Source organism: Athene noctua, chromosome 3, assembly GCF_965140245.1.
Source record: "Athene noctua chromosome 3, bAthNoc1.hap1.1, whole genome shotgun sequence".
In the NCBI taxonomy this organism is placed as follows: domain Eukaryota; kingdom Metazoa; phylum Chordata; class Aves; order Strigiformes; family Strigidae; genus Athene; species Athene noctua.
Genome location: NC_134039.1, coordinates 81,699,130 through 81,711,318, shown reverse-complemented (window position 1 = coordinate 81,711,318; position 12,189 = coordinate 81,699,130). Strand labels below are relative to the sequence as shown.

The window sequence follows — 12,189 nt, the reverse complement described above, 5'->3', positions numbered from 1 at the left end:
CAGCTCACTATCACTTTACATTTGACTATCCTTGGACGCATTGAAAACAACTAAGGCAGTCAGCAATCCTAACAAGTGAACAAAAAAAAAAAAAAAGAAAAGCCGCCACCCAAACAACTTCTTTCTAGTATTTTTTTAAATGTGCGATTTCATCTACAGGACAGGAATTGTGAACTCTGGAGCTATGTAAAAACACACACACCCCTAAAGAAACAATAGATTTTTTCTTGAAGATACTTTATTGTGGGTGGGGTTTAAAAAAAAAAACAAAACAAAACAAAACACACACACAAAGCAAGTCGGATCAGCTTCACTGATGCCAACACAGCTGTGCTGATTTATGCCAAACGAAATTTCTGTCCGATCTAGCAGAAACACCACTGTGAACCTGTTGTGTTTTTCCCCATTACATTACTGCACTATTCCTTACTCTTCACTCTTTTTCAAACCTACTTTTTCGTAAGAAAATTTTACGTTAAGCTGCCAAATTTCTCATATGCTACAAAAAAGAAAACTGAAGTTGTACTTCAGGATTATTGAGAATATTACATCTGACAATTCATGGGTTTAGGGTCCCACCCCCCCAAAAAAAAACCCCAACACATACTGGAATAACAAATCATGGTATGCAGCTGGAGATTGCTTCTCTTTGCTGTGCCTTCCTTGTAAATTAGCTCATTTTAGTTGACTAACATTATCGCATAAAGAAAGAACAAGTAGTACTTAATTTTTTCTGTAGCTCCTCTACAGCTAAATCAGTTTTACATAATCATAGGATGGTTTTGGTTGGAAGGCACTTTAAAGATCATCTAGTCCCAACCCCCCTGCCATGGGCAGGGACACCTTACCCTAAGATCAGGTTGCCCAAAGCCCCGTCCAACCTGGCCTTGAACCCTTCCAGGGAGGGGGCAGCCACAGCTTCTCTGGGAAACCTGTTCCTGTGTCTGATCACCCTCAGTAAAGAATTTCTTTCTAATATCTAATCTAAATCTACCCTCTGTCAGTTTAAAACTGTTACCCCTCATCCTATCCCTACACTCACTGCTAAAGAGTCCCCCCATCTTTCCTGTAGCCCCTTTAAGTCCTGGAAGGACACTATAAGGTTTACCCAGAGCCTTCTCTTCGCCAGGCTGAACACCCCCCAACTCTCTCAGCCTGTCCTCACAGGGGGGTGCTCCAGCCCCTGATCATCTGCGTGGCCTCCCCTGGACCCGCTGGAGCAGGTCCGTGTCCTTCTGATGTTGGGGACCTCAGAGCTGGACACAGCACTGCGGGGGGGGGGGTGGGGGTGTCTCATGAGAGTGGAGTAGAGGGGGGTAATCCCCTCCCTCACCCTGCTGGCCACACTTGTCTTGATGCAGGCCAGGACACAGTTGGCTTTCTGGGCTGTGAGAGCACAGTGCTGGCTCATAGTCAGTTTTCCATCCACTCATACCCCCAAGTCCTTCTCCACAGGGCTGCTCTCAATCCACTCCTCACCCAGCCCTGGGATTGCCCCGACCCACATGCAGGACCTTGCCCTTGGCCTTGTTGAACTCCATGAGGTTTGCAGGGGCCCACCTCTCCAGCCTGTCCAGGTCCCTCTGGATGCTGACCCTCCCGTCCGGCACATTAACCACACCACACATTTAAGTTGTCTGTATTAATGTTGTTTAAGCCGTAGATCAATTCCCAAGATACAATATCTAACTACTTTGGTAAATGATGCCGCCTACCTAATAATCAAGGACCAAATAAACAGACAATAAAGTCATTAACAGCTGCATATGGCTAAGCAGCACTGCGACCTTTCTTAATCATTGCATCTTGCATCACACAAACGAGAAAAATTAAATCGTTTAAGCATGTTTATGTTTTTATTAAATAAAGAAAAAAGGCAATACATCGTCAGGATAAGAAATGCAATAGAAAAAACATGTTTGTATATCCCATGGAAGTTATTACTATTCAAAGTGAGAGCTAGTGGATGGCAGCCACAGAAATGGAACATTTCAGCTGAAAATCCTCTAGATGAGTCATCGTGTGTCCAGTTGTCCAGTGATCCAACTGTCGATTACTTGCTTGTGTTTGTATCATCCTGAGGTGGAATTCCTCCCACTCTTGCAGTAGCACGTCTCAGAGGCACTTCACGAAGGAAGGACACCCCCACTCCCACGTATTTATTCACAGCCCACTGCGGGCTCCTCTCTTCAGCTGGCATGTTTCTGAACCTGCATCAGTAACCGGATTGGTTAAACTGATCGAGATTAAAACTAGCTCAACAAGAAAGTGAAGTGTAGTTTAATTGAGATCAGCTTCCCAATTCAAATCAGTATATGGCTATAGGAATGCTTGTGAAGCTCTACAGGAATTTGAATTGGGATGAGGAAACAAAACAAGCAGCAGAGGCAAGGCAGAAGTGCATCTTTAAGAGGAGTCATTTATGCTAGCATTAATTATCTGTGAAACCACAGCCAAAAGGCCTATACTTTAATACAAATATAATAATGTCAGTAGAGCCTGTTGAAATACAGTTAAATTTTGTCATATTGGTAGAACCTTAGCCATAGTAAATAATGAATTGAAGCTGCATATATGTACTGATGAGCTGTAGAATACAATAAATTATCCTGACTGCCATGGGCAGAATTTCATATTTAATGACACACAAAAAAAGATTTAACTCCCTGCTGTCAGACTTGGCAGCTCACTGAAGAACTTGCTGAGTTCATTTTTATTTTAATTAATAAATAAATAAAATTTACTCTTCGCCCATATTCTGGCCTTACAAGAAAAAGATCGCTCTTCTCCCATGTCCATTCTACCTCCAGAAAAAAAATTTAAGAACAGGTATACACGTCTATAAAACCTTTACTTCTATCCAGCATTTCTCAGTTAAAATATCCAATGCAGATTATAATAGTATTCCTTCAACAATAAAATACCCATGACTACCCAACTTTAATTTGTATTCACATGAACTGTAGTAACTGTTGTACAGAGAGAGGAATAGCTATAGTCAGTAGTCCACCTTCAAGAAAGAGGTCACACTAGATTGTGATAATCTCATCCACCCTTTAAATATACCATTTTTTCACATCAGCATTTCTAGGTACACTTGAATGAGAAGACTTATTTTCTACCTCCTAGACACACAGTCCAAGGAAGCTGAAGGGTTTTTTAGGGTTATTTCAACCTAAAATACCATTAAATTATGGTTTTGTCAACCAGAAGACACTGAAGGGTATGAGGTGATTGTTTTTGAAAGAAAAGATCAAGGAAAACTCCACATATAATGAAAACACATGAACTGGAAAAATTCTTGAAGCAGCTCTGGAGCAGCGGTGGGAAGTCTGAATTCCTTTTTTTTTCCCCCTATACATTAGAATAAGCTATCTCCATCTACCCATTTTATGCAGAACACCATTTGGGTTTCATTAACAACTTGAAAACAAAAAAGTCTCCAGAAGGTATCCAGTCCTGCTGCATTCCTTGTCTATGTTCAGCTTCCCTGGAAGGTAACAGATGAGTCTGTGAGGAAAGGTGCAAGATCAGGACCACAAGAAAAAATTCTGATACAGGAAGTTGGCACCAAAGAGATACAGGCAAAAAGCCAGTGTAATTTTTTTTTTTTTTTTTTTTTTTTAATACTCCTGAAAAAATCTAAGCAATCTTTGAAAGCATTACTGATTTGTTCAATATTTTGGTTCTGGCTCAGGGGGTGGAAGAGCTTTCTTCAGAAAAATAATCTTACTATTATTGGTTTGCATCAGAAAGCATGCATATGCTTTCATAATGTCACTTGCTCAATCCAATTACACAAAAAATACCAGTTATCATGACAGTTCTTGCATACAACAACCCTTCGGGCAACTAATCCAGAGCTCAGCAAAAAGAACACAAGGTTCTCCTGTGACTGAAAAGGAATCAGGATCTTCTATCATCCTGATTGAAGGAAGAATCACAGAAGATGCACATAAGGCTATGAAGTATGCCAGAAACTTTAAAAATTGGTCCAAGCTTCGCACAAATGAGATGCTGGTAAATGATGGTTAAAGAACTTGTCCCAGGAATTCCTCAAGAACTTTTTCAAGCTTTAGGCTGCATGCTACATTCAGTCAGCTCACGTGCATGCTTGTGGAACCTTGCCTGAAAGCAAACTGCCAGTAACATACAGCTCTGCTCCTAAGAGAGGCCAGAGCAAAAATCAGGAAGTCCTAAGATTTTTATTTTAAATATTTCTTACACAGTGTTCACTGCAGAGTATTTAAGCGGGGCGATTTTCAAGTAATGAAGCAAACTGAAAAATTTAAAAAAAAACACATTAGAGAAAGAGCAAAAAACAGCTTCTCACATATATAAAACAGAAATCGCTTAAGAATAAAATACTACATTTTAAAAAATCCTAAGAGATAGAAAGGAAAAAAGTATGTAATCCTTTCTGAAGGAAAGCAGGAAGTTAAAAAATAAATTTAAAAAAGTAATTCAGGTAACCCTGAAACTTCCCATATGAGGCAAAATTCTCAACCTCCTGTTCAAAGATGTTGTAAGAAATAACAAAACAAAACAAAAAAAAAAAAAAAATCAAGAGACTGAAGAGTTTCCCTAGTTGCCTTGAGGGAATGCATTTGATTATACCTTTCCTCTACTATCATCAAAAAGTAACAACAGCTGCTTGATGTGGGATCTTTATTTTATTTTCTCCATCTTGCAACTCATCAACTTAGTCCATTCCAAAAAAAAAACCTAAAAAAATACGGCAGGTTATTTGCCAAGTCTCAGTCTGAAATACAAGGTTCTACCACAGTAAGTGAATTCAGGCAGTAACTTCTGAAGCGCGAGCTATTACTGGCACATTTAAACATGATTATTCTTGTCTGACCCAACGTTTACATACCTCGTAGGCCCACATTTCCAAAATGAAAACTATCTTTGAAACTGAAGATATCCATAAGCTTTGTCTGAAACCTCAAAGGCTGCAATAAGATACATTGCCTAAAGAAACACAGGGGATTCCTGATGAGCATGGTTATCTTTGGCTTACAGCCCAAATACTGCAGTGACCAATCTTATGTCTCCTCTTGCAATCCATAAAAACCTCAAACCAAAGTTTTCTCTCAGTTATCCATCTCTTACACTAGATCACTGCATGCCTTTTTAATCTTATGATTTTGATTTAGTTGTCCCATCTGCTAGAAATATTTTAATAAAATATCTCTTTTTGTATCCTAACATCAAGGTAGCGCTGCCAATTAAGTTCTGCTGTGGCTATCTGTAAAAGGAAGAAGGGAAGAAAGAAGCAAACATAAATATTTCCTTATTAATTTTCAACAACTTGGATTTCAGCGATGGGAAAAATAATTAATAGGTTTATACTATACACGGATTTCTCTAGGAGAATTAACATTTGAATTATTTTTAAAAATAACTTTGAAATGTTTCAGATCTTGCAAAATGTTTGGCTTTGAATTAGAATGCTTATCAAGAGAATTTTAAACTGGTGTGATTTAGGACTTTATCCAAAGACAGACTTTTAATTTCCTAAATTGTTTAAGAAATTCAAGTCTTATTAAAATTATGGCAACCTCTTCAAATTCTTTATTTTCTCTACAGCTTCATGTTCACCTTCAAATTTACAGAGCATGTGAAGTGTTACTCCTTTGACAATAAATGGATTAGAGGTAATTTTTTTTCTTTAACTGACCTGTTATCTAAATATGGTAAGGGTCTGGGTTGGTTTTCCCAAAGGAAAAAACATAAAAAGCAAACAAAAAGCTCTACACACTCAGCATTCACTGCAATTGGAAGACTATGAAACACAATTAGAGGGTGGTTTTTTCCTAAAAATAATTTAAAAAAAAAAAAAAGGATTAAAGGATTCAAGTTTTAAGCAGCACAAGATTTAAAAAAGGATGGAAATGAGAGAAATTATAAACTGAAACTTACTGTTTAGTTCACTGCATGTATCACTAAGCAAGAACCTAAGAGGCCTACTGAAGGATTTTCTGATGTCAGCCTCAACAGTCAAAGATTAAAGAGAAAACCATAACCACAGGACTTGCAACTGGGAGACAAGATAAATACTCATATTCACAGTGCCTAACTGTTTGTAGGATTTAGTCTTGTCTTTGTAAACCATTTATTCATCACACTCATGATAGAGAAAATGAAATTTAATTTAACTAGGGGCACGGGTCACAGCCACAATGAAAACAGACTCTGGCCTGTAAAAACCAATTAGACTCAGCAACTTTGGCAGGCTGTTCAACTATTCCATTAGATCCACATCTCGACCCATGAAATGTTAATAATGGGTTTCTTTTACACAACATTCTGCAGGAATTTCTTCTTCAAGGATTGGATTTTCTTCTCCATAGTAGCTATGCCAGAGGCCTTATAACAAGCTTCTGTTGTTGAACCATGGATGCAAAAACTTGCCTAGTAACTGTGTTTCTAGGTCTCAGCCTGAAAATAAATGCTGGGAAAACTGGAGGCTGGAGGAATCCTTTCCTCCACAACCTTGCGTACTATTTATAAAAATAGTTATACATTTAGGACATTAATTCAATTTTAAACTATGTACAATACATGAAATACACAAATAATACATTATACTACTTCGTAACATTTGTCTCCTGAGTGCAAGTTAGGCCCCTAAGGACGGGTGTGCTCTTCCTCCACTCCCCACATGCAGTGACCCTTCTGCAAGTGTCTGCTCAGTTAGTTTCAATTTTGGTTTCTTGAGTTCCTATTTTTCATGAAAAGGGGCAGAGATTTTTAGGAAAATTTTCACACAAGTCAAAACCAATAAATTTCAGACTTCTACCCAGTAAATTACATTCTAATGGTAAACACTTTTTTTAAGGGGAAGAAAAGGATGCAGCTAAGGAGTAGGATTAAAAACATTTACCAACACCAATTTCAAAGCACATTGGTAAACACATATCATCCCTCATGCCTCAATGAATTCACCTCACATTCACACTGGGCTTCCTAGCAACTCTTCCTTTACAAATACATTTTTCCATTTACTGAAAACAATAATGAGTCATTTCTGTAGAATACAGTCCTTCACATACACCAGATGCCTAATGTTGCATGCTGTGAAAAAAAAAAAACAAACCAAAACCAACAAACCAACAACCTAATGCCTACTCAAATTGCTGTATTTATCACAGAAGTCTGTCAGCATTTTGCATCTTTTGTAAACGTTTTCTTCAGAATGTTTGATTTTTTTTTTTAATTATAAGATCTTAATATTGCTTGTCAAAATGTACTACCAAGTTCTGTAAGATCTAATATCTAATTAGCTCGGTTACTACCAGTTTACAAATACCGCCCAAACAACGACCCGAAATTAGTGTCTTTTAACAACAGAGTAAACCAGTGGAGAGCAAATAAAACTCAATGCTTTAGAACTGAGAAAATGAGCATTTCCTTATGTTTTTCAAGGCTTTCCCTTCCAATTCCTTTGTATCTGTTGCAATAAGCAATTTTTTAAAAATATTTTTGATGGTGTCTTTTTAAACTAGTTCTTACACTACTATAAAAATCAAGCCTGACTAGCAGAACAAACAAGGGGAACTGTCCCCTTCATTCTTCTCTGTAACTAGTGGAGCAAATCAGAAAATGAACATTAAGAGAACTGAAATCAAATAATTCACTCTGATGAAATTACAAAACTGTTGTGTGGGATGTTCAACCAATCACTGCAAAATCTAAAGAATTAGGAAGCTTGGTTTTATGAGAAGTATGTCTTTTTTTCAGGACAAGAAGATAACAGCAGAGTACAGTTCTACCTTTACTGATTTTTTTTTCCTTACAGAGGTGTTTCATTAAACTAACTCATTAGAATCACAGCAGCCTGATGTTATTAGATGACTGACTTAAAATAAAAGTACTTGCCTATAGCCACACATTACATGTAAGGGCAGAACAGAACAATGACACGGTAACAGGCACACACAGATGCTGTAGATCCTAAATTATTCATGACTTATTCGATACAAAATAAAGCAGTCCTAGAAAATTAATTCTAGTAAGAAAAAGAATGCAATTTCTAAGACATCTCCACAAATTATTTAGTTCCTCTACAAACTATATATTCAGCAATGGCAAATAATTAAGATGTAGAAGTACAGATGAAAAAAATCCTTGTTTAATCAGTTCCTAATTAGATAAGTATGCCAGATAACACAAAGGATGGCACTACATTAGCGAAGAAAAAAAACAAACATTCAACATGCTGAAGAGAACAAGAAAAGCATTTAACATCAATTAATTTCAAACAATAATTGAGTATTTCAAGTAATAGTTTGTACACTTGCAAGAGCCATTTCGGATTTTGAAGTTAGTTGTAATCTAGAAATGAACTCACTGTAAAACCTAAGCAGCAGTGCAGCTGTGTACTTTCAGTCTCATTTCCATAAACACTGAAGAAGCCTATTTTTGCTCTTATTCTCATTTAGAATATTAAGGCTCTAGAAACTATTCTGATGGGTTTTCACGAAATACGGTTGTTGTTTTCACAGCCTGAGCTATCCAGACAAGAAAAACAGTTTTACCACAGAAAAATAAGGAAAAGATCTTTAGAACAACAGTAGCAGATACAAATGCTGACATAAACTCCATCTTCAGCATAATAAACGTCATCGGGATTCTCTTTGGGAAAACTGCAGTTGCAAAACGATAATAATTAGGCTTAATGTAGTTCTAAGCCAAATTATGGCAGCTGTACATGCCACAACAAAGAACATTTTTAAGTATCGAGTATACACTTGGTTTGACTACAACTAAACTCCAAAATATTTCTGATTTATAGTAAATTACTCAGAACACTGAATTATATCCCAGTGCTGCTCTTACCTTTCTTAGTAGCATCTGTTCTCCGTCTTGCTGGCGACACCAGATCCTTTACAATCTGTAGCACTTGAATCATTGCTTGTTAGCAAGATCAAAGAGACTAGATGCTCCTCTAAAATTCCAACAGGTTTCATTACTACATGTTATTACATGGCTGTCTTCAGCATGCTCAAGCAAAACTGATGCAGGAACAACTCATCTACCTTCACAGAAAGATTTCTGCCTGACGACTCTACAGGCTGGGGTGATGGATTTAAGGTGACTTCAGCACAAGGAGACAAAAAACTGCAACCACTCCTAAATGTATTTCTACAGAACATTTTAAAATTATTTACTGCAGAGAATGCATACTGATTTCTCTAAATAAAGTTTAAAGGAAACATTCACACCACAAAGAAACTAAAGAAAACACCACTTGAAATGAATGCCGACAGATGCAATGTACTCCCCTAGGCTCAGTATTTAAGGAGCATATCTGCATCCTCTTTTAAAGTCTGTCTCAATTCATGAAATTTCATGTAATGCTTTAAGAGAGCTAACCAGTGCAGTGTAGAGCCAGCATCAGACCTACTAACAGAATTAAAATTAAATCTAGCTTGCTTGCTAAACTCCATCAGGCACAAGCTAGCACCTGCTAAAGAGAGCCATTCGGTTCCTTTTCTCCCCCCTTGAACACACACCTCTGACACCCGTGTACGTGACGGGAATTCTTGCACACCGGGAGGAGGCAATGCTGGAAATCCTGGGGAGTATCTCAGGCGTTCTTCTCTCTCCCACCACCAGAGGCCCAGAGAGCTGTCTCAGCTAAGGTATTATCATTACTTCTGTCAGGTAATTTAAAGCAAACAAATTGCAGTATGTGCCCCACAACATTTTTAACGCCATTTGGAAAATGTACAAAGGCACTTCAGAAACGCCTTCAGTCAAAGCCTCTACAGAGTGGAAAAAAAAAAAAAAATCATGAGAAATCATGTTTTATATGGTTCTGTTAAATAACTGTCAGCCCTGAAGAGGCTCTGTGAACACTTCAGGAAACTAAATTCTTACACAGCATCGTGAAGTCTTGCCTACACAAAGAGAGCGATTTAGGAAGCCAACTACACTTTCCAAAAGTCCTAACATTATAACAAACCAAAGGCCACAACTGAGGCACAGCAAGACCCATTCTCTGGCCTTTAGACCTTCTGTTCCCATTGCTTAAGTGTTAGATGGTGGGGGGGAGAGGTCATCTCTTTCCATTTCCAGCTGCTGATCACAGGCGTTACAAATTTTTAGATTTGCTGGTGTATTTATCCACATGCATGTCAGTCTCTTGAAACACACAGAGCATAGGCACAACAAACTGTTTCTGTTATGTCAGTCTTATTTACAGCCTGCCCATTAATCCACCTCTGCCAGAAGTAACAGCAACCCGAAGTACTAGGGTATTTGTCTTGGCAAAACAAAGACAACTAAAATCATTCTCTCCGACAAGCTGTCCCATTTCTTCTCCCACTCCACAAGTATTCAAGTGTCCACTCAATAGGAAGTTTGTAGACATAGTGTGCAACTGTAATTTATCTCTTCCTGAAAGAGGATTCTTCAGACCATTAAAAACAGAACTCCTAGGTTTCAGACAAATTACTTTATATGTAGAGAGATAAGTAAAATATTACTCTAAGTACATGTTTCCAGAACAACTACTCTTTCAAAACATTAAATAAGATGTAGAATGCAGTGTTGCCTGGTAAAGTTTACCTTAAGGTCCTTTACTTAATAATCCAGTCCTCAAAATTCCTGCTGTAAGAACTTTCGCACCATTACCTTGCCATGATGTGTTTGTTCTTTATTTAGTTGGGCTGTCAAACAACTTGTCTTCAAGTTAAAGACATGAACTCAAAAGAACATCATTACTTAGAGCTACATTACATCGCAAATTTTCTCTGAAAAGCTGACGTCTGAGTTTATGGTTCACAGATGAACACAACTACTCTACAGCACCAGTAAACTTTTGATGTTCTTCATATAAACATACTTAGAAAAGAAAACAGGATTTAAAAAAAAAAAAAAAAAAAAAAAGAGTAAGGTAGAATAAAATCACCAGTAACAACATCTGCCCACCCACCTAACGCATATACCTTGCGGATCCTCAAGGAGATTTTTAACTGAACTAGATTATCTCATTTCTACAGCAAGGTTCTCAAGTACTAGAATGAGGAGAAGACAGCGGACTGACAGAGAAGAACAGTGGGGAAGGGGGACCAGAAGAAGAGAGAAAGGAATAGAAAGCATGCTTTGTACTTGCTTTTGTGTCATATTTACTAAATAATAGAAATGGGACACTCCAGTAGCTGGGAATTAACACCCAGAAAAGGGTTATTCCTAGCTGCAAAAAGGAAAGTTGCTCCGTTTTCTTCAGAACTGTCCCTTGTGCTGCTGATAACAAAGACCACTAACTGGGAAAGGACTCTGAGATGATTTGCAGGTCTAGTGGGCTGTGGTGAGAATACAAAACCAGTACCTAGTGAAGTCAGCAGAATAGCCATTAGAAAGTCTTTCATCCCATGGTCACCAGTATTTCTCTCTCCACCAGTGGTAGGTGTATTTTAAACAGTCAAAGTCTGCTCTGAGCTTTTAAGAGACATATCCAAGAACTTCAGGACTAGAAACCATTTTCACACACATCTGCCCCCCTTGACATGAAATGATCTCCAAAGATAGCATGCACAGTAGTTTCCCTCTCTTCTTTGTCAGGGAAAATGTCACGTAGAAAGAAACTAAACAGAAAAACCCAAAGCTTTAAAATTAATATAGGAAAATATAAACAAGTTCACTATACATCCTGTGTGCAACAGTAAAGAAAGAAAATGGTGCAAGTCCAAAACAGGACCATGGTGTTCATGACAAACAATGTAACAAGACAAATCACTCAAACTTTGAAGAATTACGCAAGAAGCTTTGTGGCTGCTATTTCTCTTTCCTCAAACCGATTCGTACACCTACTAAGACAATAATATTAAACCATGACATCTTCTTTAGAAGAGTGGCAATATCAAAAAGACCTGAAGAAACAAGACACAACTAACACAATTAACTAGCCAAATCATGTCATTTCAACTGTTACTCATGAGTTATAACTTCGTTATGGTTCACTCTTACCTTTGAATCATGAAACTGAACTGATATTTATGCAGATCTGTCACTACAACTGCTGTCTCTCAGACCACATGCTAACAAACACAAACCGTGGGCAAGGATATTCACCAACCAAAAGCTCGCAGCAATTCTGACACAGATACACAGGGTAAACTGAAAAGAAACCAAGTGTCATAAATTTAGCGTAACAACTTAAGTGGATTCTGTTTGACG

The 12,189-nt window shown here is 37.8% G+C and overlaps 1 protein-coding gene across 4 annotated transcripts in view; it reads right to left on the bottom strand.

Moving 5' to 3' along the window:
• Positions 1-12,189, bottom strand: part of USP6NL (USP6 N-terminal like) — a 133,095-nt gene that overhangs the window by 100,394 nt on the left and 20,512 nt on the right. The window contains exon 1 of one of the 4 annotated variants that reach the window (XM_074903502.1): positions 8,845-8,917. The exons of the other annotated variants lie outside the window; for them this stretch is intronic. Coding sequence (XP_074759603.1) covers positions 8,845-8,917 — 73 coding nt within the window. Of the gene's footprint in view, positions 1-8,844; positions 8,918-12,189 lie in introns of those variants that run through there. 4 annotated transcript variants of the gene reach the window in all.